The following is a 26,282-nucleotide window of genomic DNA, read 5'->3' on the forward strand; positions in this document are numbered from 1 at the left end:
AGAACTGTCCAGGTAGACCGATCATGTCAGCCTGCTCCTGCCCCACCGAACTCATTTCTCGTTATCTTGACTCCCTTCTCTCTCCCCTTGTCCAGTCCCTTCCCACCTACATCCGTGATTCCTCTGACACCTTCCGTCACAGCAACAATTTCCAGTTCCCTGGCCCCAACTGCTTCCTCTTCACCATGGACGTCCAATCCCTCTACACCTCCATCCCCCACCAGGATGGTCTGAGGGCCCTTAGCTTCTTCCTCAAACAGAGGCCCGAACAATCCCCATCCACCACTACTCTCCTCCATCTGGCTGAACTTGTTCTCACACTGAACAATTTCTCCTTCAACTCCTCTCACTTCCTCCAAATAAAAGGTGTGGCTATGGGTACCCGCATGGGCCCCAGCTATGCCTGTCTCTTTATGGGATATGTGGAACATTCCTTGTTCCAGTCCTACTCTGGCCCCCTTCCGCAACTCTTTCTCCGGTACATCGAGGATTACTTCGGTGCTGCTTCATGCTCCCGTCGGGACTTGGAAAAATTTATTAATTTTGCTTCCAATCTCCACCCCTCCATCATTTTCACATGGTCCATCTCTGACACTTCCCTTCCCTTCCTTGACCTCTCTGTCTCAATCTCTGGTGATAGACTGTCCACCAATATCCATTACAAGCCAACCGACTCCCACAGCTACCTTGACTATAGCTCCTCACACCCTGCTTCCTGTAAGGATTCCATCCCATTCTCTCAGTTCCTTCGCCTCCGTTGCATCTGTTCTGATGATGCTACCTTCAAAAACAGTTCCTCTGACATGTCCTCCTTCTTCCTTAACCGAGGTTTACCACCCACGGTCGTTGTCAAAGCCCTCAACCGTGTCCAGCCCATCTCCCGTGCATCCGCCCTCACGCCTTCTCCTCCCTCCCAGAAACATGATAGGGTCTCTGTTGTCCTCACTTATCACCCCCCCAGCCTCCACATTCAAAGGATCATCCTCCGCCATTTCCGCCAACTCCAACATGATGCCACCACCAAACACATCTTCCGTTCACCCCCCCCGGTGGCATTCCGTAGGGATCGTTCCCTCAGGGACACCCTAGTCCACTCCTCCATCACCGCCTCCTTCTCAACCCCCACCTATGGCACCTCCCCACGCCCATGCAAAAGATGCAACACCTGCCCCTTCACTTCCTCTCTCCTCACCGTCCAAGGGCCCAAACATTCCTTTCAAGTGAAGCAGCATTTCACTTGCATTTCCCCCAACTTAGTCTATTGCATCTGTTGCTCCCAATGCGGTCTCCTCTGCATTGGAGAGACCAAACGTAAACTGGGTGACCGCTTTGCAGAACACCTGCGGTCTGTCCGCAAGAATGACCCAAACCTCCCTGTCGCTTGCCATTTTAACACTCCACCCTGCTCTCTTGCCCACATGTCTGTCCTTGGCTTGCTGCATTGTTCCAGTAAAGCCCAACGCAAACTGGAGAAACAGCACCTCATCTTCCGACTAGGCATTTTACTGCCTTCCGGACTGAATATTGAATTCAACAACTTTAGATCTTGAACTCCCTCCTCCATCCCCACCCCCTTTCTGTTTCTTCTCCCTTCCTTTTGTTTTTTCCAATAATTTATAAAGACTTTTCTTTTCCTACCTATTTCCATTATTTTTAAATCTTTTATGCCCTGCTAGTCTTTCCACCGCACCCCCACTAGAGCTGTACCTTGAGTGCCCTACCATTCATTCTTAATTAGCACATTCGTTTAGATAATATCACTACCTTCAACACTTCTGTGTTGTTTTGTTCTTTTGTGTGTGACATATTTTGATTATCTGCTCCTATCACTGCTTGCTTGTCCCTACAACCACACCACCCCCCCCAACTTCTCTCCCCCACCCCACCACAACCCCCCCGCAAACCCCCCCCCACCTTAAACCAGCTTATATTTCACCCCTCTCCTTATATTCACTCAGTTCTGTGGAAGGGTCATGAGGACTCAAAATGTCTTTTCTTCTCCACCGATGCTGCCAGACCTGCTGAGTTTTTCCAGGTAATTCTGTTTTTGTTTTCGATTTCCAGCATCCACAGTTTTTTGTTATCTCTTTTGTTTTTATTTTTTAATAACATTCTATTAGCTTTCCTAATTACTTGCTATATCTGCATACTAGTCTTTTGTGACTCATGCACTAGTACACCCAGATCCCTCTGAATCTCGGAGCTATGCAATTTCTCAGCATATAGATAATATACTTCTTTTTTATTCTCCCTGTCAAAATGGACAATTTCACATTTTCCCACATTATACTCCATTTGCCACGTCTTTGCCCACTTGCTTAACTTATGTCCTCTTGTACCCTCCTTATGCCCTCTTTAGAACTTACTTTCCCACCTATCTTTGTATAATCAGCAAATTTAGCAACCATATCTTCAGTCCCTTGATCCAAGTCATTTATATAAATTGTAATAAGTTGAGCACTGACCCCCATGGCACACCACTCGTTAAATCCCGCCGGCCAGAAAAAGACCCATTTATGGCTACCCTCTGTTTTCTGTTAGCTAGCCAATCTTCCATCTATGTCAACATGTTACCCCCAACACCATGAGCTTTTATTTTCTGCACTAACCTTCACAGAAGTTTTTGTGATTGGACTGGTAACAGGTCTTTGTAGTTTTGCAAAAAGACCACATGTATGCAAATTCTAATCAAATACAGCAAATAATAATGGATTCTAACATTTTCCCAATGATAGATGTGAGGCTAACTGGCTTTTAGTTTCCTGCCTTCTCGCTCACTCCCTTCTTGAATTGTGATGTTACATTTACGGTTTTCCAATCCACTGAGTCTTTTCCAGTGTTACAGACAGGGAAGAGAGGCAAGCAGGTCTCCTTTATTTTTCTCACTGTCCGTAAACAGACGTGTTTTTATTTTTGAAATAGGCTGAGACATATTTCTCCAGACCTTCTGGTTGTGAAGTCAATTTTAAAGTGACTTGCAGCGAACTCTCTTTAGGGTTAAAATATTGCTCATTCATACATTCAAACCTGGGGATGGTCATCGCAACAACATACACACACATAAGCACACAAGAAGGAGATAGGAAAGAAAAGTGTGTTACAATTAGGAATAACTTAAGACAAAAAACCCCAAAGAACTGAATATTGATTAATATTAATGTCAGAGTCCGGTGAGGGTTCCTTCACTTAGGAGTTAAAGTTCAGGAGGGTTCAGCTAGTTGAAAGCAGGAGTTGAAGGATTCCTTTAAATTTAATATGATGAGGTTGGTATCCAGTGATTTGGTCCACTCTACAGGTGATGGCAGGTATCTTCCAGTGAACCAAGCTTTGAGAAGGTTTAAGCTTGACGCAGGCTCTGTTGTCAGCCTGGAGACTGGCTGTGGTGTTAACAAGCTGGAAGGTTAACAGCAGATTGACTTAGGAGTCCAGGAATGTAGCATTAAAACTTTCCAAAGGCCACAGGAGCTTGGGTCATGTGATGTTGCCCACGGATGAATCAGTTTCAGGTAAACAATCAGTTTCTATGTCACTGGTCAAAATTCATTGTTCACCTCAAGAGACAGATGGTAGTTATTTGCACCTCCACAGGTATAACAAGTTTCAATGGCTCTCTTTTTGGTACAAGTCCAGGGTGGGAGACAGACCATGTGCTGCCCCTTTGTTTCATTGATTGTAATGGGTCTGCATAATGATAGGTGTGAGATTCCACAAGGATGAGGGTTGAGCTTTGTCCTGTAATTATTGTTGGAAGTTTGCAGAACTGTGGCCAAATTGCAAATCATGTGACCTGTAGGCACCAAGCTTTTGGTCCAGCAAAGCCAATTTTTAAATAAGCAAAAAGTAAGATTTGATTTAAACAGTTTATGATCTCTTTATTATGGACATAACAGATTCTAGGGAATTTTGGAAAATTACTACCAATGTAACCGTTTTCTCTGCAGCCACTTTCTTTAAGATCCTAGAATGCAGGCCATCAGGTCAGGGGATTGCCAGCCCTTGGTTCCATTAGTTTTCCTAGTACTTTTTCTCTAGTGATGGCAATTGTTTTAAGTTCCTCCCTCCCTTTTGCCTCTTGGTTTGCTATTATTCTTCAAATGCTTTCTGTTTCTTCTGCTGTGAAAGTAGGTACAAAATACTTGTTCAAGTCTCTGCCATTTCCTTGTTTCTCATTATTAATTCCCCAGTCTCACCCCCTATGGGATCAATGATCACTTTTGCTACTCTTATTTATATACCTGTAGAAACTTTTGCTGTCTGTTTTTATATTTCTTGCCAGATTTTCTCTCATACTCTAATTTTTCCCTTTTTTGTGTCAGCCTTTGCTGCTTTCTAAAATTTGCCCAATCTTCTAGGCACCATTAATTTTTGAGCATTGTACATCTTTTATTTCAATTTGATACCATCCTTACATTCCTTAGTTAGCACTGGATAGTGTATTCCTCTGGTAGTGTCTTTCTTTCTCAATGGAATATATCTTTGCTGAAAGTTATGAAATATCTCCTTAAATATCTGCCACTTCATCTCTACTATCTTACCTTTTAACCTATTTTCCCACTCCACTTTAACCAATTCTGACTTCATAAGCTTGAAATTGCCTTTATTTAAGTTTGAGACACTAGTTTGAGACCAAGTTTCTCACCCTCAAATTGAATGTGAAATGTTATCATATTAACATCATTCTTACCTAGAGGATCCTTTACTATGAGGTCATTAATTAATCCTGTCTCATTACACATAGCCTGTTCCCTGGTTGGTTCCAGAGCATATTGTTCTGAAAATCTGTCCCAAATACATTCTGTGAACTCATCCTGCAGGCTAACTTTGCCAATTTGATTCATCCAAACTATATGAAGGATAAAATCTCATTTATTGCATGATTATGGAGGGAAGTCTGGAGAATAGTGCCAACGCAGCTGAAGGCACAGTGACAAGTGTTGGAGAGATTAAAGGCCAGAATTGGAGGAACATCGAGTACTTGAATTCAGTTGGTAAATGCAATTCCTGTTGTGTTACTGAGCCAAGCAGATCATGAGGGTCTTGACTTTGATGATGAGCTATCTGATCTCATAGCGATGGTGTTGGCTTTATCACTGGATCAGTGTCCACAGGTTATGGAGGTGAAGTGGACCGATGTCCTGATCCTCATCGTTGCCCAGTGTCCACTTCTGGAAAGAACATACGCAGAAAGCTTATCTAGGAGACCTTTTAGTACTGAATAGGCTCCGACACCCATCAGCTAGATTCAGCTTCTTCCATGGGTTATCAGAGGATTCATCTGGAACTATATCCAAGCATGAATCAGTGTCTTCAGAAGGTGAGTAGAGTGAGGGTGGAGAATGGGGAGTGAGGGTGGAGAATGGGGGTGGGGGGGGGGGGGGTGCGGGTGGGGGAGGTGGTGAGAAGTTTGCAGCAGACAATTACAATCTTCTTCTGTTCCCCTTTAACACATATCACAGCACTTTGCATTTATGTCTTTTTCTCTCTCTTTCATTTCCTGCTTTCTATTTTCTGCCTTGTCGCTCACAAGAACTCAATTACCTCAATGGGTCCTGTCTAATCCACAAATCACCCCCTTTTAGTAAAACATTTTCAATGATACAGTAAGGTGTAATTTCTTTAACTATTTTCCAGCAGTAGCTTTAGTGCTGCTGCAATTGTAACAGGTGTCGGTGTCTTTGATCCTGAATGGTTGGAATAAAGTTGAAAAAAACAGACATTTTCTTCTCTTCCTCCTCCCTCTCAAATGGGAAGCACTTTAGTTTATTGAGGTGTGAGTTCTGCAACATTCCTTGCATCTAATCCTTTCACTGATGAACACACAGAGAGCCGTTCAATAGCCAGGCCCCATTCAACAGTGTAAAACATTAAATTACAGACATTGCTGAGATATACTTGTCTACTGTTACACAGCACCTGGGATTAGGCTCAAAACTAGTCCCCCAATTCACATGAAAAGATCTCTTCTCATATGACATATCCTTAAATTGGTCGCACTTAAAAATAAAATGAAGTGTATGGTTTTACAGTAGAAGCGATTGAAGTATAAATCTGGTAAGTCTGTAATTGGGTTAAGAAGCTGTATTTCCAAACACACAAACTATTTCCTATTACCTGCCATTGCTTTCTGCCCTCAGTGATGTAACCGCAACATTTTTTTGCTTTGTGCTGCTGACTGCTCAACTTTGAATCCCCCAATTACACTTGGACCTCTTATAAAGTTGTTTCATTTTGTCACTGTTGGGTGTACTGACCCCACGATTGTGCAACCTCATAGTTGAGGGCCGACTGACCCCAGAATAGTGCAAGTTGTAACTGACTGACCCCACCCTAATAGTGCAGCCCTGCATCTGTGTGACTGAGTAACTCCAAAAATACTGTAACCCTGTCGCTCTGTGACTGACTGACCCCACACTACTACAACTCTGTAATTGTGTGACAGACCCCATAAGACTGAAGCCCTGTTTCTATGCGACTGACTAACCCCAAAATACTGCAACACTGTAACTGTGATTGATCCTAGACAGCAAAACTCAGTAACAGTGTGACTGACTGATACTACACAGTGAGAACCTGTAACTGTCTGACTGACTGATCCTACACAGCTAGATCCTGTGACTGTGTAACTGATCCCACACAGCACAGCCCTGGAACTGTGTGACTGACCTGATCCTACACAGTGAGGCCCTGTAGCTGTGTGACAGACTGATCCTACATGGCGAGACCCTGTAACTGTCTGACTGACTGATCCTACACAGTGAGACCCTGTAACTGTGTAACTGATCCCACACAGCACAGCCCTGGAACTGTGTGACTAACCTGATCCTATACAGTGAGGCCCTGTAGCTGTGTGACTGACTGATCCTACACAGCGAGACCCAGTTGCTGTCTGATTCAATGTTTCATGTTTTCTCCAGGCGATGAGTGTAGCTGGACAGAGGAAGAGGGAGCATTGTGTGAGAGGCCAGAGCTCTGGAAAATGCTGAGTTAATATATTAAAAATAAGAGTCAGAGGATGAGCCATCAACTATAACACAAGCTATAAAAAATATATATAACAAGCTTTGTTGTTATTAAGGGATCACTACTTTCAAGTGATGCATTAGATATGCAACTAAAGCTTTCTGACATCAGGGACAAGCTGTTTACCCGAGTACCACTGTTCCACTTTGGAAGTCTTCTGTTGATCAGCTTTTGCTCAGAGCTGCTGAGAACTTGCATGAGGGTGGACAAGTTATAAGGTCACAGAGGTTTTCCTCCCAGTCACCTGCATCTTTGCTCCAGAACTGTTCAGCCTTCACCACAGAGTTCCTTAGGTAGCAAACTCAGTTAGAGACAAAGCATGTTGCACAGGTGCTACTATGTTGCCCAGTCTCTGGAATAACAATTTTTGCTTGTTACTCCATCCAAGTTAAACTACAGAGTTGATTTTTTTCTGGTCGGCAACATATCTCAAAAAAGGAAATATCCTCTTTAGGTATTAATGGTAGCATGCTTGCCCCTGAGCCAGGAGGTTGAGTTCAAACTCCTCTTCTAGCCTTTAGCACATATTCTGGGTGACTTTTCAATGCAGTGCTGAGGAAGTGCTTTGTTGTTGAACGTAATATTAAGCTGAGGCCTTATCTGTTCAGTGAGGTATATTTTATGAGAAATAGAGGGTTGTGCTGATACGGTTAGTTGATGAAGGGTGGGAAGTTGCTTGTGCACAGCATAAACACCAGCATAGACCAGTTGACTGTGCTGTGCGCTTGATGTAAGTCAATGTAAAAGATCCCATTTGAAGGAGAGAAGGGGAAGGACTCTGGCTGACATTTACCTCTCAACCAACACTTGCAAAATAGATTACCTGGTTATTTACCTCATTAAATAGATAGCTATTGCATTTGCTTATGTAACAACAATGAATGTACTTCCAAAGTAATATATTGCTTCCATAGTGCTTTATATAAATACAAGTTGTTCTTACTATCATATTGTTCAGTTCCTAATTTATGAGAAGCTACTGATTGTAGGCTAGACAGCTTTTCACAGTAAAAGGGGAACTCTTTTAGAAAGAAACTGAGAAAGCCATGTATAGGTTTTGCTCTCCAAATTAATTGGTCCATTATCATTCTTACATTGCTGTTTGAGGGAGCTTGCTATGCACAATTGGCTATCATGTTTCCTATATCACAACAGTAACTCTACTTCAAAATAGTTCATTGTAAAGTGTTCTGGGATGTCCTGAAGTCGTGAAAGGTGGCATAAAATGTAAGTCTTTCTTTCTTTCTACCCCACCATCAGAGGCCATACCTTCAGTAGTGCTCTGGAATACTTTTTCTAAACCTCCAACTCCCTCTAATACCCTCCTTCAAATCCATCTCTTTAATCAAGCTTTTAAGCAACCTTTCTAATATCTTCTTCTTTGGTTTGGCAATTTAAAAAATGCACCTTTGTGAAATGCCTTGGAAACATATTCTATGTTAAAAATTCTATATAATGTAGTAGTAGTGGTAATAATGGGGGGGGGGGGGCGGTGTTTAGCTCAGTTGGCTAGATGACTAGTGTATGGATCAGATTAACACCAACAGTATGAGGTTTGATGCCTGTTTCAGCTCAAGAAAACTCGGGGCCTGCCTCCACGCCTACCTGCAGTAAAAAAATCACAGCACTTTGCCATAGTTTGACAAATAATTGGCAAGGACCTGCCTTCGGACAGAGAACTCAAGAAGTAATAATAATAACAGTAGTCATGGTAAAATACTATTACCTCGGCTCACACCTGATGAACAACCAGTTGGATGAAGCACCCCTGCAATTATACTCCATTAAAAAGTCTATTCCTGCAGAGGGAGGAGACAGAAAACTGATTAGAAAAATGTATGAATCCATAAATAATGATCTATTGTCTATGTATTTTACATGGAAATAGCATCCTTAGGAAAATGAAGATACAAAAATACACTTTTTAAGGAAAGTAAATGTTGCTGCCAATTTAGTTTGAAAATATCACCTCATTTTATCTCTTGATCTTATTCCGCGCAAAGGCACTGATTATTGCTTAGAGAGCTAGGGCAAAGATGAAGTTATATATTTTTAAAAAGTATCTCTGAGATGAATAAAGGTACAAATTGTGTGTTCTTTAAAATGCATCTAACTTCCTAATTTGCTAAAATAAATAAAGAAAAGAAAGACTTGCATTTATATACTGCTTTTTACAGCCACTGGCACAAAGCACTTTACAGACAATTAAGTACTTTTGATGTGCAGCCACTATTGTAATGTAGGAAATACAGAGCCAGTTTATGCACAGCAAACTCCAACAAACAGCAATGTGATAATAACCAAGGAATCTGTTTATATGGTGGTGAATGAGGGATAAATATTGGCCATAACATGGTGGATATCTCCCAATTCTTCTTTGAAATAGTGCCATTGGATCTTTTTTACAGCCACCTGGGCAGGCAGGTGGGGCCTCAGCTTTACATCTTTTCCAAAAACAGCAGAGCTCTCTAAGTACTGCACTGGAGTATCAACCTTGATTTTGTGTTCAACTCTTGGAGTGGCATTTGAACCCAGAGCCTTTTGCGACTTAGAGGTGACAGCGGTGCTACCAGGAGCCACGGCTAACACTTTATATACATATAAAATATAAAAATAAAATATACATAAAAATAACTGGCTAAATGATACCGGTGATTCACTTGTGAACCAAGTGAAATTTAAGGCATACCGTTTTAAAATTAATTGTACATGAAGTGCTTTGGTTTGATTCTGAGAGATGTGTTTTACCACTATATAAATGCAACTCTATCTTAATTTTATAAATGTTCTCTGCCAACCCTCCCCAGTTAAAAGAAATAATAACATGATTTCCCAGACGAGTAAAGATTTTCTTTGAAAAAAATGCAATTGCAATATGCAATTGCATAAACGACACGTTAAGGAAGTTCAAACCCTGTTTACACATGTGACACAAGTTGTGCCTCATTGCAAATGGCTAACAGTGCAGCTTAGGTGTGACAGCAAGAAGGGAGAACATGGGAATAAGTGCAGGAGGGGGAATTATTTCATTTTTCTTTTTGGCCTGTTTTAATTTCACACTGGACTGTGAGTGGGGATGATGCTGGTGCTGCTCTTGCCCCAGCTGCCTGAAGACATCCTCCTGCTCCTCTTCTCTTACTCTGACACCCAGGCCCTGGGCAGGTTGTCCCAGGTCTGCAGGAAATTTCACTCCCTCATCAGCAGGGACACCCTCTGGAGGAGGATAGCCAAAGTCTCCCTCAACACCGGCATCACCAGGCTCGGCAGAGACACGTAAGGAAACCTTTTAAAAGTATTAACGTCATTTTCCCGGCAGAGTAAGAAATTGAGGTGCGGCCTACCTTTAGCCCTGGGTTCCCTGCGACCATACTACTAATCTCCATGGTTACCAACCGTTGCCCGTCTGCCTCAACCGATCTTTATTATAATTAAGATCTTCTACTATCCACATAAAATAGCATTTTAAAAATCTCCGCCTTTTAATCGTTTAATCTTACTGACTGACGCCGCAATTGTGAATGTTTTAAAAAAACAGATGTTAATCCGCCTGCATCCAGGGCTCAAGTCAAACAGTTAGATTTGACTAACAAAATCTGCCACTTATTCCTGTAAAGTTCATTTTAAATCATTTTATTTTTATTTGCGTTTTGAGACGGGGAAAGGCCGCTGGCGAATTCAGTTTTCAGTTTCTCGTTGGAGTATGCGAGGTGAAGGAAGGGAGGGCGGTTTTAATAAATCACCAAGGGGAAATGCAATTGGGGTTTGGTATCGAGAAGTAAAATTTAGAAATAAAATCAATAATTAATGGATTTCAAAATTAAAAAAAGTGACTAATTCTCTAGCTTGAATAAGAAATGAGGCGGGCGGGTGATGACAAACTGAAGATTGCGCTTTCCTGGCAAACAGACGTTCAACAACAACTTGTTTATATTTAGCGTCTTTAACTAAATAAAACGTCCCAAAGTCTTAACAGGAGTATTATAACATAAAATTTGACAGCAAGCCACATAAGGTGATATTAGGTCAGGTGACCAAAAGTTTGCTTGAAGAGATAGGTTTTAAGAATTTACTTGGATGAGGAAAGAGTTTAGGGAGCATCGGCGGAGAAGAAAAGAGTTGACGTCAACTCTTTTCTTCTCCGCCGATGCTGCCAGACCTGCTGAGTTTTTCCAGGTAATTCTGTTTTTGTTTTGGATTTCCAGCATCCGCAGTTTTTTTGTTTTTATTAAAGAGTTTAGGGTCTAGGCAACTTAAGGCATGGCTGGTAATGGTCTGTGGAGTGATTAAAATTGGGGTGTTCAAGAGGCCAGAATTGGAGTAGGGTTTTTGGAGGGTTGTGGGGTTGGAGGAGAATGCAGAGATAGGGAGGGGCAAGACCATTGAGGGATTTGAAAACAAGGATGAGAATTTTAAAGTCAAGATGTTGCTTGATCAGGAGCCAGTGTAGGAAGATTGTGAGTACGGGGGGATAGGGGGACTTGGTGCAAGTCAGGAGATGGGCAGCAGAGTTTTGGATGATCTCAAGCTTACAGAGGATAGAATGTGGGAGACTAGCCAGCAGTGATTTGGATTAGTCAAGTCTACAGGTATTAAAGGCATAAATGAGGGTTCTAGCAGCAGTTGAGCTGAAATGGGGAAAAGTAGGGTGCTGTTGCGGAGGTGGAAGTACAGCCGGGGTCTTAGTAACAGTGTAGCAATGTGGTTGAAAGTTTATCTCAGAGTCAAACATTACACCAGGTTGCGAACAGTCTGGTTCAGCCTCAGACTATGCCAGGGAGAGGGATAGAATTGGAGGGCGAGGGAGCTGAGTTTATGGCAGGAACCAAAGACAATGGTTTCATTCGTACTGCATGTCAAATTATCGGTCTGATAATTTAGAAACAGTGGCTGCATCGAGAGGTGGTGGTGAGGTAGAGCTGTGTTGTCAGCGTCCAAGTGGAAACTAATACTATTCTTTTGGATGATGTCACCAGAGGCAGCATGTAGAAAATAAATAGATGGGGTCCAAGGGGAGACACTGGAGGTAACAGTGCGGGAGCATGGAGAGGAATCACTGATTACGATTCTCTGGCTATTAGACAGATAAGATTGGAACTAGCTAAATGCAGTTGCAACCAGCTGTATGATGGTGAAGAGTGTTGGAGGGAGATGGTGCAGTCAGCCATGTCAAATGGTTGAGAAAGGATAGTTTACCTTTGTCACTGTCACATAGGATTGCATTTTTGACTTTGATAAGAGCTGTTTCGGTACAATGACAGATGCGGAAACCTGATTGGAGGGATTCAGACATGGAGTAGTTCAGTGAGGGTAGGTATAAATTTGGGAGGTGACAACATGTGCAAGGACTTTGGAAAGGAAAGGGGAATTGGATGTAGGGTGATAGTTTGCAAGGACAGTCAACAACAGCTTAAAATGTTTTTATAGCCCCTTCAACACAATGAAATGTCACAAATCTACTGGAATTTTTCAAGGATGTAACTAGTAGAGTTGATGAGGGGGAGCTAGTGGATGTGGTTTATTTGGACTTTCAGAAGGTTTTCGACAAAGTCCCACATAAGAGATTGGCATGTAAAATTAAAATGCATGGGATTGGGGGTAGTGTATTGAGATGGATAGAAAACTGGTTGGCAGACAGGAAACAAAGAGTAGGAATAAACGGGTCTTTTTCTGAATGGCAGGCAGTGACTAGTGGGGTACTGCAGGAATCAGTGCTGAGACTCCAGTTATTCACAATATATATTAATGATTTAGATGAGGGAATTAAATGTAATATCTCCAAATTTGCAGATAATACAAAGCTGGGTGGGAGGGTGAGCTGTGAGGAGGATGCAGAGATGCTTCAGTGTGATTTGGACAAGCTGAGTGAATAGGCAAATGCATGGCAGATGCAGTATAATGTGGATAAATGTGAGGTTAGCCATTTTGGTAGCAAAAATAGGAAGGCAGATAATTATCTGAATGTCTATAAATTGAGAGAGGGGAATGTGCAACAAGACCTGGGTGTCCTTGTACACCAGTCGCTGAAGGTAAGCATGCAGGTGCAGCAGGCTGTAAAGAAGGCAAATGGTATGTTGGCCTTCCTAGCCAGAGGTTTCGAGGGTTATCTTGCTGCAATTGTACAGGGCCTTGGTGAGACCACACCTGGAATATTGTGTGCAGTTTTGGTCTCCTTATCTGAGGAAGGAAATACTTGCTATAGAGGGAGTGCAGCGAAGGTTTACCCGACTGATTCTTGGGATGGCGGGACTGACATATGAGGAGAGATTGAGTCGATTAGGATTATATTCGCTGGAGTTCAGAAGAATGAGGGGGGATCTCATAGAAACCTATAAAATTCTAACAGGACTAGACAGGGTAGATGTAGGAAGGATGTTCCCAGTGGTGGTGGAGTCCAGAACCAAGGGTCACAGTCTGAGGATATGGGGTAGACCATTTAGGACTGAGATGAGAAATTTCTTCACCCAGAGAGTGGTGAGCCTGTGGAATTCGTTAGCACAGAAAGTAGTTGAGACCAAAACATTGTATGCTTTCAAGAAGGAGTTAGATATAGTTCTTGGGGTGAAAGGGATCAAAGGGTATGGGAAGAAAGCAGGAGCAGGCTGTTGAGTTGGATGATCAGCTATGATCATAATGAATGGTGGAGCAGGCTCGAAGGGCTGAATGGCCTACTCCTGCTCCCAGTTTCTTTGTTTCTACAAGGCAATGCACAGGAGCATTAGAAAACAAAGTATGACACAGAGCCACACAGGAAGATATTAGGTAAGGTATCATAGAGGTCTGCAGCTCAGAAAAAGGCCATTTGGCCCATCGAGTCTGCGCCAGTCAAACAAGTATCTAACTATTCTAATCTCATTTTCCAGCACTAGGCCCATAGCCCTGTATGCCTTGGCATCGCAAGTACACATCCAAATACTTCTTAAATGTTATGAGGGTTTCTGCCTCTACCACCCTTTCAGGCAGTGAGTTCCAGATTCCCACCACCCTCTGGGTGAAAAAATTCTTCCTCACGTTCCCTGTAAACCTCCTGCCCCTTACCTTAAATCTATGCCCCCTGGTTATTGATCTCTCCACCAAGGGGAAAAGTTCCTTCCTGTCCACCCTATCTATGCTCCTCATAATTTTATACACCTCAGTCATGTCTCCCCTCAATCTCTGCTCCAGGGAAAATAACCCCAGTCTATCCAATCTCTCCTCATAACTAAAGCTCTCCAGCCCAGGCAACATCCTGGTAAATCTCCTCTGCACTCACTCTAGAGGAAGGATGTGATTGCACTAATGCAGATCCCAGAACTGCATGCATACTCTAGCTGTGGTCTAATCAACATTTTATACAGTTCCAGCATAACCTCCCTACTCTTATATTCTATACCTTGGCTAATAAAGGCAAGTATCCCATATGCCTTCTTAACCACCTTATCTACCTGTCCCGCTACCTTAAGGGACCGGTGGACATGTACACCAAGGTCCCTCTGATCCTCGATACTTCCCAGGGTCCTACCATTCATCGTGTATTCCCGTGCATTGTTTGTCCTGCCCAAGTGCATCACCTCACACTTATCTGGATTAAATTCCATTTGCCACTGATCAGCTCATCTGACCAGCCCACCTATATTCTCCTGTAATCTAAGGCTATCCTCCTCACTATTTACCACCCCACCAATTTTTGTGTCATCTGCGAACTTTCTGATCAACCCTTCTACGTTCAAGTCTAAATCGTTTATATATACCACAAACAGCAACCGATCCCTGTAGAACCCCACTGGACACAGGCATCCAGCCACAAAAACACCCCTCAACCATCACTCTCTGATTCCTGCCACTCAGCCAATTCTAGATCCAATTTGCCAAATAGCCTTGGATCCCATGGGCTCTTACCTTTGTTATCAGTCTCCCAATGCTGAACCTTATCAAAAGCCTTGCTGAAGTCCAAGTCGACTACATCAAATGCATTGCCCTCATCTACATACCTGGTCTCCTCTTTGAAAAATTCAGTCAAATTGGTCAGACATGACCTCCCCTTAACAAAACCATGCTGACTGTCCTTGATTAATCCCTGCCTCTCTAAGTGTAGATTAATTTTGTCCCTCAGAATTGCTTCCAATAGTTTCCCCACCACTGAGATTAGATTGACTGGCCTGTAGTTCCCTGGTTTGTCCCTTCCTCCCTTCTTGAATAACAGTATCACATTGGCTGTCCTCCAGTCCTCTGGCACCTCTCCTGTAGCCAGAGAGTTATTGAAAATTATTGCCAGTGCCCCTGCTATCTCCTCCATTGCCTCACTCAATAGCCTGGGATACATTGAAAGCTTGGTCAAAGAGGTATGCTTTAAGGAGTGTCTTTAAGCAGGAAGGTGAGCTAGAGAGGTGTAGGAAGGGAATTCCAGAGCCTGGGGCCTAGGCAATTGAAGGCTTGGCCACCAATTGTAGTGCTTTTAAAATTGGAATGCACAAGAGGCCGGATTAGGGGAGAACAGATATCTTGGAGGGTTGTGGGTTGGAGGAGATTACAGAGATAGGGAGGGCAAATGCCATGGAGGGATTTGAAAACAAGGATGAGAATTTTAATGTCAAAATGTTGCCTGACAGGGAGCGAGTGTCGGAGGAGAGTGAATACAGTGGCGATATGGGGACTCGGTATGAGTAAGGACGCAAGCAGCAGAGTTTTGGATGACCTCAATTTTATGGAGGGTAGAATCTGAGAGACCAGCCAGGTGTGTGTTGGAATAGTCAAGTCTGGAGGTAAGGAAGACATGGATGAAGGTTTGAGCAGCAGATGAGCTGGTGATGTTACAGAGGTGGAACTAGGCGGTCTTAGTGGTGGCACGAGTATGAGGTGACAAAGGTTCAAGGGTTGGTTTTTGAGGAGAGGGATGACGACAGCAGATTTGATGGAGAGGGGGAAGAAACCTCATTAGAACCATTAAGAATGACAGTGGACAGGAGAGCTAAGAAGGCAATTTGGGTGGTCAGCAGTTTAGCAGGAATCGGGTTGAGAGAGCAGTAGGTGGGTCATGTGGACAAATTGAGGTTGGAGAGGGCATAAGGAGAGAATTGAGAGAAACTGGTGAAGGAAACAAGCTCTTGGTCAGTATGAAAACAACTGCCCTTTTTTAAGAATTATATTTTTACTTCAAAATGTTTTGAATAATTAAATCTGATCTCTCTGGAAGGTACTTTTGTTTTATTTTGACCTTTCTGTGCAACTTACTCTGCCTTGCTTATTTGAGATGAGACTTGCCGACTGGCAGGAAATGACTCCTTGGCCTAGATGTTATTGGATTGGGGCTCCAAGACCTATGCCAACTGGTTAGGCATTTTTCTCTGTATCCTTCAGCTTCAAAGTTCTTTGTATTGTTACTTGCTGGAAGTACAGGTCAAAGGAGATTCCACATTGCAACCTCTCTGACTCAGAAAGTAATGTTGACAGTCATCACATGCTTTAAAAAGGTATTTGTAGACTTTTTGGCGAGACGTAACTTTCTGCAGCAAATTTAATGGGCAGTTCGTGTACAAATCCAGCAAATTCTTCAAAGTAATAGGGAGGCCAAAGACGAAATGCCGTATGTATGAATCAAACGGTGGAACAGTGTAAATCGACCAGCATGTTCTGGAAATTTGCAATTCAACACATATCGTTTCACCACAGCAACTCGCCTCCAACTTGCGCATTGGTGGCGGCATGTGTTGTTAACACGCCGATCCTTCTAGGCAAGAACCAACCCAATTTACTTAATAATCTAACCTCCCTGGCTTAATTCATCTTGCAATCATTTCTGTTCATTTTGCTTGTAATTTTAACTATTAACATTACCCCAATGTCAATACTTCAGTTTCTAAAATTCAAACCAGATATCAGAAATAGGATTTTTAAAATAGAATTTATTTGTATTCTCTCAGGTTCTTCCTTGTCTTATTATTTTATGTCAGCATGGTTAATTTGGCAGCACCGTTGCCTCTGAGTTATAAGGTTGTGTGTAGAGCTCTAGTATATGAGCAGATAATCTAGGCTGATGCATTGTAGCACTGGGAGAATGCAACATCATCAGAAAAGCTATCTTTTGTTGAGGTGATAAACCAAGCCCCATGTTTTGGGTTAGGTTCATGTCAAAAAAATCCCCATGGCACTACTTGAAGAAGAGCTTGTTGTTTACTGGTCATTCATTTCATTGCTTTTTGTGGGATCTTGCTGTGCTCAAAATGGCTGTTCAAATGGCGACTGTACTTCAAGATGATTCATTGTACTTGGAGTGCTTTGAAATGTTTTTCAGAGACCTGATTAGATGCTATGAAAGTGCATATTCTTCCTTTAATGGCAGAACCGAGTAAGCTCTCAGAGTCTGTTACCCAACTCTCATGATTAAAGATGGGAGAGTAGCACAGAGAGACTTACTGTCTGAGACAAAACATGAAGTTTAAGTTAAAAGCTCCTGGTATATTTGATTTTTAGCTTGCTATTTTTGGGATGTCCAATCTTTTTGTCTTCATGGACTGCTTAGGTTTGTCCCATGGTGTTCTGGAGGGCTGTATATAAAAGTTTAAATCCATGTTTCCATTCATTTTCATATTCCTCAAATTGTTTTTGATCAGTTCTTGGTTATGTTCTGATTTAGGATTTATTGACCAATAAGGAAGATAAACAACCCTTTCCAAACCTGCAGCACCACAAAATTCAAGCAAACTAGCAAGTAATTGATGTAAATATAAATAACACTAAGTTGCACGAGGCTTTGAGAATTAGATAGGCAATGCTTGAGACTCAGAAATTGACTAATCTGAGACTTCGCTTCTTAGGGTGGCAAAGCCACAGGAGTAGTGAACACAATGTATGGGACATCAGTTATACTGCATGAGCTGTCATAACATATTCTATTCATGCCACATGTTAAAATTTAACCTGGTGAAGTTAAACCGTTAAAGAAGTAATAGAGCTGAGTTTAATGGTGCTGTATATTCCCTGTGGTTTGGTGGCAGTATTGTTGGGAGTAGGGAGATTGATGAATAAAGTGTTGCAATGTTCCAGTAACTAGAACTTGATGCAGCATGACACTCAGAAAATAGCAGTTTGTTATCTCTAAAAGAAACAGTGATTTGATATAGGTGCCAGCTACTGGTACCTCACTTTAGTGCCCTCTGTTTGGCTGTGAGCTTTGACAGTCAGTGGTAGCAGTCTATTTTATCATTCTGGAGGTTTGAACCTTGCCCTGTCCAATATCTAAGTTGCCAATTTGGATTCCTAGTTGGTGCTGATTTCATTGCTCTCAGCTGGGACAGGCCTTTGGTTGCTGTCCCTGGGCTAGGGAACAGGCAGATCAGATGTTTTTATTTTCCTCATCACTTTCCTTTGGAGTGTCAGCAGCGAATATTCATGTCCTTGGGGGATTTCAGATCAGGGTTATTCTATCATTCGTGGGAACCTATTTGAAATGAAAAAGTTACCGCCAATACGAAAACAACCATCAATCAGGAATAGCAAGTTGCCCTGATGAACATCAGACTCTGGAGTTTCACTGTGCTGTTTAACTGTTTAAACTGTTTAACTTGTGAGAAATTTCAAAGCTTCTATGAAGCTCCTGTAAAGGAGAAAAGGATTTGGTTCCAAGACCAGTTTAGCTTTGTGGTGCTGTCTCTTCAAACCATCAGTAACCAGCTGAAGAGCCTGTCACACCATACAGTAATAAGACTGCATTGGCACGTGTTTGATGTTTCCATTGTGTTGGTCCTTGAGAAGATTTAGCTTAACACAGCGCTTCTTGCATGATATTGGAGCTTATATGTGAACTGGGAATCTGACTCTGGGTGAGGCCTCAGTTATCTTGATGACTGGCTGTTCTAACATATGATTCAGTGCTGAGTCCTACACAGTGAGAAGGCCCTGGTTTCAATTTCTGATCTATGCTGAGTTAATTAATAGATTGTGCCGCAGTTGGATTCACCACTCCAAGAATGTTTATAGCACAGAAGGAGGTCATTCGCTCTTGGAAAGAGATAGCTAATTAACCCACTACCCTGCTTTTTCCCCTTGGCTGTGCAGTTTTTTTCTCCTTTTCAAGTATGTACTGGATCAGATTCCCTTTTGAAAGTTACAATTGGATCTGCTTTCATTGCCCTTTTAGACAATGCATTTGAGATCATCATAACTCGCTGCGTAAAAGAATGTCTCCTCATTTCCCTTCTGGTTCTTGCCAGCTATCTTAAATCTGTATCCTCCGGTTCCTGACCGTCCTGCCATTGGAAACCAGTTTCTCCTTACTTACCCTATCAAAACTGCTCATAATTTTGAATACTTCCATTAAATCACCTCTTGACCTTCTCTGCTTTAAAGAGAACAATTCCACCTTTTCTAGTTTCTCCACATTAAGTGAAGTTCATCATCCCTGGAACCATTCTGCTAAATCTGTACCCAATCCTGTGGCTGAGGAAGGGAAAATCAGCTACAGGTCTTGCCCCTCCTAGCTGATCAATGGATGACCCCTGCTGGAAAGTAGTTTAGGTTAGACAAGGGAAGAATTGGACTCGGCTGTGTTGGTTTTCACAGCCAAATAGCCTAATGATACTCAACTATTTGGCCTCACACTTCTGGCTACTTGAGTGGGCAGGGGAAATAGATTGCCAATTGTTGAAGAAAGTGCTCCACCATCTTTTAGAGAAGACCAGTATAAAAGAGGAGAACTTGGAGTCCGTGGATTTTTGAGAATCAGCTGTTAATTCACCAAAATGCCTTGCTTTTCAACTAACAAGCCCTGATTGTGTCCTTTTCTTCAACCTAAATCAGCAGAGCCTGAGAAAGCAAATTATTTTCTCGTCTGGCTTTGATGATCACAAGAGCAAAGTCGTGGAATGGGTGACTATAAGTCAGATGTCTAGGAATGCAATCACACTTTTTAAAAAAAATGTCAAAAGATATACAGGGCTTGGGCAGATGGAGGGCATAGGGAGAGAGAGAGAAAGGAGAACAGCCTGAGGCTATAGCAAGGGGATGGGAAAATTGAACACTGGGGCAGTTCTGTGTGCGAAGCGGCCACTGTAACATGTATTAACAGCTACATGAGATGCTTATTTACAGCCTGAATCATTTTTAAGTGGCCTCGGGGAACAATGGCTTGAAACAAAAGCTTATGGGAATGTGGCTCAAAGAAGAATTCAAAGGTGCGGGGGTGGGGGGCGGGGGGGGGCTCGTGGCGGGGGGTGGTGTGGGGAACAGTGGAGGTGAGTTGCATTGAACTGTTTTATTCACCTTCAAGGCATATGTTGCAATACTGTCAAATCTCAGCAAATATCACTAGGTCCTGGGGAACCAACCAAACTCCCACCCCTGGTTTAAGCGAAAAACCTCATTTTCTATAAATCCCATAATAAAAATGTCTAAATTAAGAAATTAAACTATAGTTACTAGTTTTCTGGTTGTTGGGTGGATTATTTAAATTGCCCTCCATTCCATGCTACACTGTTGTTGTGATTTTTTTTCTTACTTGTTCTTTGGATGTAAGCATCATTGGCAAAGCCAGCATTTATAGATCAGCCCAATTCCTGTTGAGAAGGTCGTGGTGAGCTGCCGCCTTGTACTGCTGCACTCCTTGAGTGAAATATCGTAGCAAGCCAGAACGCAGTTAAGAGTCAACCACATTGCTGAGCTCCTGGAGTCATATATAGGCCAGACTGGTAAGGACAGCAGATTTCCTTCCCTCAAGGGCACTAGTGAAACAGATGAGATTTTACGACAATCTAGTAGTTTCGTGATCATTATTTACGAGACTAGCATTTTATTCCAGATTTATTAATTACATTTAAATTCCCCCAGCTGCCATGATGGATTTTGAGCCTGTATCTCTGCACCATTAGGCCGAGCCTCTGAATGGCTAGTCCAATAACATTGCTACTGTGCCATGCTTAACCTCTCTGGAGCTGAGTCATATTAATTTCTTTATCTGAACATAACGGTCACCCTTTTTTAAGTTAATTTTAAATGGGGTACTGCACAGCAGCTGCCCTCCACATCCCTGGAGCAGTGAAGGGGCAAAAATCCAGAGTTTTCTGCTTCTGATTCTGTTGGGTGTTGCCAAGATCAGCTGGACTGTGAAGACCCATGTGGTTGAGTACCCCACTGACATTCAATACCCAGGCTTGCATGCTAAAAGGTATGTTTATTTGAATACTATGCTGACCCATAGAGCTGCGCCCAGCGCCTGTGTTTTAAACTCTAAAACCCTTACCCAATAAAAATCAACAGTTGAGTTCTGAAAAAGAGTCATATTCGACTCAAAACATTAATTCAATTCCTTTCTCCACAGATTTCTCCACAGATGCTGCCAGACCTGCTAAATATTTCCAATACTTGTTTTTATTTCTGATTTCCAGCGTCCGCAATATTTTGCTTTTGTATTAAAAATCTATCAATCTCAATTTTGAAATTTTCAGTTGACTGGTAGCTGCAATGGTATTTTTAAGGGAGAGTGTTCAGATTCCTACTGTCTTTGTGTGAAGAAATGCTTTCTGATAACACCCCTGAACAACCTAGCTCGAATTTTACAGTTCTACCCCCATGTTTTGGATTCCCCCCACCAGAGGAAATAGTTCCTCTCTATCTACCCTATCAAATCCTTTAATCATACAATCTTAAACATCTTAAAGTTATAAAAGATAAGTGCAGATTACGATCAGCGTTTTGGATGTTGCAGTTTTGAAAATACGGGTTGCACATTTTTACCCTTTAGCTTTCTACCTTCTTCTCCTGAAGACACAGTGGGTGGGGGGTCACTCCTGTGGCTACTGGCCACCCCCCAGTAGCTTGCCCTGTTCTTTATTTATAAGCAGAGTTGGTTAAAGGCTATTTTAACTGTGAGGAGCCTAGCCCAATTTCAGCTTTGCTTGATTCCCCACATGCTTGTGTGCACCTTTCAGCAGAGGTCAAGGGACTATGAACAGGAGCCTTAGCTAATTTTCCCTCCTAGCCCAGTTGGACTGAGGCCAATTATGATACCCTTCACCCACTCTGGCCAGCTTCAGCTAAAACAAGGCTACTCAGAAAAAGAAACACTCGTCTTTTTTGGCCCAGTTAAACATCTTTTTGGAAGCTTAGGAGAGGTGGTTGAAAATTTGGTGAAGGAGGTGTGTTTTGATCAGGCTTTTATAGCTGGGGAGACAGAGGAGATGTAGAGATTTTCCGTTTGGGTGGAAGGTTTTGCCGCTAAAGATGGAAGTGGAGAACCTTGAATGGTCCCCTTCCCTGAGCGTTTAATCAGGATATACCAGATAATGGGCAACCTTGGAACTTTGTTCAACTCTGACATGAGATTCATATTCCATGTGCTATTCATCACCAAGACTGCTTACTTTTACCTTCAGTAACATTGCCCAGTTCTTTTGAGCTTCTAGCAATCTCAGTCCCACTCCAATCTCTCAATCCATGTCCCTCTATCTGCCCCGTAGCTTCTCTGCCTGCTTTTAAAGTATCTTTGCTTAAGCTTGTGGTTACCTGTCTTAACTCTCCCACAAAAGGCTTGCGAGCTGTCCCTTGCCTTTCTGTGGCCCCAGCATTGCCACAACCCTTATTCATGGCTTTGACCTGATTTCATACAACAGCGACTACAATTCATAAGTACTTCATTGGCTGTAAAATGCTTAGAGGTCGTGAAAAGTGCAATAGAGATGCAAAACTTTCACTCTTTTTTTTCTTTTCACTCTTTTCACTTTTTCTTTCTCCAGCATTAACCTTACCAGCTTCCTTACTTCATCAACCGCAAACTGTAACTCATCTAAGAACCTGTGTCCTGACATGCTCGAAGTCTCACTCCTACATTACCCCAAAACATCGAATTTAAAACTGTTGTCTACTGCAAGTCCCTTCCTGGCCTCACAGCATCCAACCCCCCTCCTCCAGGCCCTTTGCAACCTTCTCCCACATGACATCCATTTTTGTGTCTTGTGGTTCTTGGACACTGGCCTTTGTATCTTATCCTCCCTCAGCTCTGCTATCAGTGGGAGCCTTCAGCTGTCTCAGCTCTACCTTCAGGAACTCCCTCACTAAACCCTCCTGCTGCTTCTCTGCAGCATTTAAAATTCTCTTTGCCCAAAAGCTTTTGGTTATCTCTCCCTCTCCCCCTCTCTCTCGCTCTCTCTCTCTTTCGAAGGTTCCTTTTCCCCTTTGTGAAATTGCACAAGTAAAACTTGATGGCGTTTGCCACAGTGTATTGAAGTGGCGAAGAGTAGTTTTATGCCCCAATCCTCCTTTGTGCTGTGATGCTAAGTTCGGTGACGATGCTACATTTCTGCTGCAGCAAAGAAAGTGCAGGTTAATTGCTTCCATGACTCTTGTTTACACTTCTGAAGAAGCTGTTTCCAGAACTTGGGAGGAGCGGGAGCAGGTTGCCAGCTGGTTGTTTCATCTTCGAATAGTATCTGAAGCAGTTTGGTTCAAAAGGAAAAGGTCTTGTGTTCAAGTTCCACTACAGACACTTGGTCACCAGATCTAGGCTGATATTCCACTGCCACTTCTGAGGGAGTGCTGCACTGTCAAGAGAGGCTGCTTTCAGATGAGCTGTTCAACTGAGACCCAGTTTGCCCTCAGGTGTATGTACTGTGATCCCCTGGCAGAACTTCGAAGAGCAGGAGAGTTATCCCTGATGTCCTGCTAATATTTATCACTCAAACAACATCAAACATAAAACAGATGATCTGCTCATTATCATATTGCTATTTGTGGGATCTTGCTGTGCACAAATTGTCCGCCATATTTTCTACATAACAACAGTGATTACATTTCAAACTGTAAGTGCTTTGGGACATTCTGAGATCATGAGAAGCACTATAGAAATGCAAAACCAAGTACCAAACATCAGCAATAATAATTTTCAGTTAACCGTGCAATGAAATGAGTGAGAAGTTTGACTGGAGTTTGAGTAAACCCTCAATGGATTTTTGACAGCATTTGACCAAGTTAAATGTCAACTCTCATTTTAAGTAGGTCATCAACAGCAAGGAAATTCTGTGTGCAATTTTGAGAGAGACTTTCTGAATTCTGTGCAAATTTGTTGGGGGGACTTATTTTTACTTAGTTCTGTTGAAGAGTCATACAGACTCAAAATATTAACTGTGTTCCTCTCCGCAGAAGCTGCCAGACCTGCTGAGTTTTTCCAGGTATTTTTATTTTTGTTTTGGTAGGGTGTGTGTTGGGAGATAAAAAGAAGCATCTGATGGGTCTTGAAAATGTAAAGATTTATCACGGAAAAGAGGCAGAAGAGCAGTGAGATGTGTGAAATGTGACAGCGAGGTAGTTTGTCCTTCGAGGGCGTGGGGCTCCTGCTCTCGTCCAAACGCACCGGTTGATTTACAGTCTGCTGTGTGTGTGTGATGAAGATCTATTGTTGGTGAACATATGTGTCTCACATTTGTTTCTGCAGAACAGCAAATGGTAACTGCTTAAAATAAGCGAGCTGCCAGCTGACCTTTGCACTTTGACCTAAATAGGTGTTTTATATTGCATTTGGATGTTTGGAAGGTCTCGGATAACAAAAGATGTAATGCTGTACATTTTTATTTTCAGTCTTCTCTTTTCTGTCCCGAAGGCATTGGAACAAGCTTCTCTTAGAACTGTAGAATTATTGCCTGTATCTCCTCCCAAGGGATCATGCCTCATGAGGGAGCATGGACTGTGACTATTGGCAGACTACTCACTCATGTAGTGCATCACGGAAGAAACTATCATCACTTCACACTAACCTTTGGGCAATTCCTGTGGTCACTGCGTTTTATTTGGGAACGGAAACCCTAGCCAGTGATTCTTCCTCAGTGCCAGCTGTGGCTCAGAAGGTAGCACTCTTACCTCTGAATCAGAAAGCTGTGGGTTCAAGCCCAATTTCAGACTTGACCACAAAATCCAGGCTGACACACCAGTGCTGGTACTGAGGGAGTGCAGCACTGTTGGATCTCAGATGAGGCAAATTAAACTGAGGCACTGTCAGCCTTCAGGTGTGCATGAAAGATTCCATAGCACTATTTTGAGGAAGCACAGGGGAATTTTCCCTGATGTCATGACCAATATTTATCCCTCATTCAGCATCACTTTTAAAAAAAAAACAGATTATCCGATTGTTTCCTACATTACAATGGTGGCTACACTTAAAAAGTGTTTCTTTGTATGTAAAGTGCTTTCCTGGTGAAATGTGGGAAAGGAATATAAGTCTTTTATTGTCCCTTTTGCTGTTTGTGGAATCTTGCTATGTACAAATTGGCTGCCATATTTTTGCATTACAACAGTGACGCCACATCAAGAATACATCATTGGCTGTAACACAAAAGTGAAAAACTATGGATACTGAAAATCTGAAATAAAAACCAAAAATGCTGACAAAAGGTCATCAACCTGAAACATTAACTTGGTTTTTCCCTCCATAGGCATTGCTAGACCTGTTGAGTTTTTCCACCCTTTTCATTTTATTATTGGCTGTAAAGTTCTTTGGGATGTCCTGAAATTGTGAAAGATGCTGTAGGAATACAAGGCTTTCTTTTCATTCTCCATCACAGTTTTGAACTGAGCGATTCTGAGGCAAATTACAGCATCCCAACTCTAACTCTATGCCAGCCAATCCACTTTTTGCCTTCCTGTGACTTGGCATTTCTAGGCATTCTTCCCTTGTGGAATTATTAAGATTTGCTGTGATTCCATTCTGTTGCCTGTACCTTTGTTACCTCTAGACTTGAATATTCCAACATACATCTAGCCCATGCCCATTCTACGATCCATAAACTTGAAGTAACCCGAAACTGCTCTCCATGTCCTAACTCGCACCAAGTCTCACTCATCCAACACCCATGTGCTTGGTGATGTTGGTGAACTGGCTCCCAGTTAAGGAATGACTCGATTTAAAAATTCTCATCCATATTTTCAAATCTTTCCATGACCTCACCCATCTCTATCTCTATAATCTCATTTAACCCTACAACTTTTCAAGCTACCTAAGCTCCTCCAGATCTGGCCTCTTGAGCATCCCTGATTTTTAATTGCTCCACCACTGATGGTTGTACTGTCAGCTGCCTGGGCCCGAAGGTCTGGAAATCCCTCCCTACACCTCTCTGCATCTGTATCTCTCTTTCCTCCTTCAAGCCTCAACTTAAAGCTCTCCAATCAAGCTTCAGGTTGCCTGTCCTAATATCTCCATATGTGGCTTAGTATCAAATTTTGTTTGTTAATGCACCTGTGAAGCACCTTGGGACATTATATTATGTTAAAGGCGCTATATACCTTACAAGTTGTACCCATAGTACATG

At 42.4% G+C, this 26,282-nt stretch overlaps 1 protein-coding gene across 2 annotated transcripts in view; it reads left to right on the forward strand.

The window, feature by feature from the left end:
* Positions 1 to 9,942: 9,942 nt before the first annotated feature.
* Positions 9,943 to 26,282, forward strand: part of fbxw4 (F-box and WD repeat domain containing 4) — a 140,097-nt gene continuing 123,757 nt past the window's right edge. For both annotated transcript variants that reach the window (XM_041209632.1, XM_041209633.1), the window contains exon 1: positions 9,943 to 10,293. In XM_041209632.1, the coding sequence (XP_041065566.1) occupies positions 10,097 to 10,293 (197 nt within the window). In that variant the 5' untranslated portion in view covers positions 9,943 to 10,096. The remainder of the gene's footprint in view (positions 10,294 to 26,282) is intronic.

This window comes from Carcharodon carcharias, chromosome 17 (genome assembly GCF_017639515.1).
Source record: "Carcharodon carcharias isolate sCarCar2 chromosome 17, sCarCar2.pri, whole genome shotgun sequence".
NCBI lineage: Eukaryota > Metazoa > Chordata > Chondrichthyes > Lamniformes > Lamnidae > Carcharodon > Carcharodon carcharias.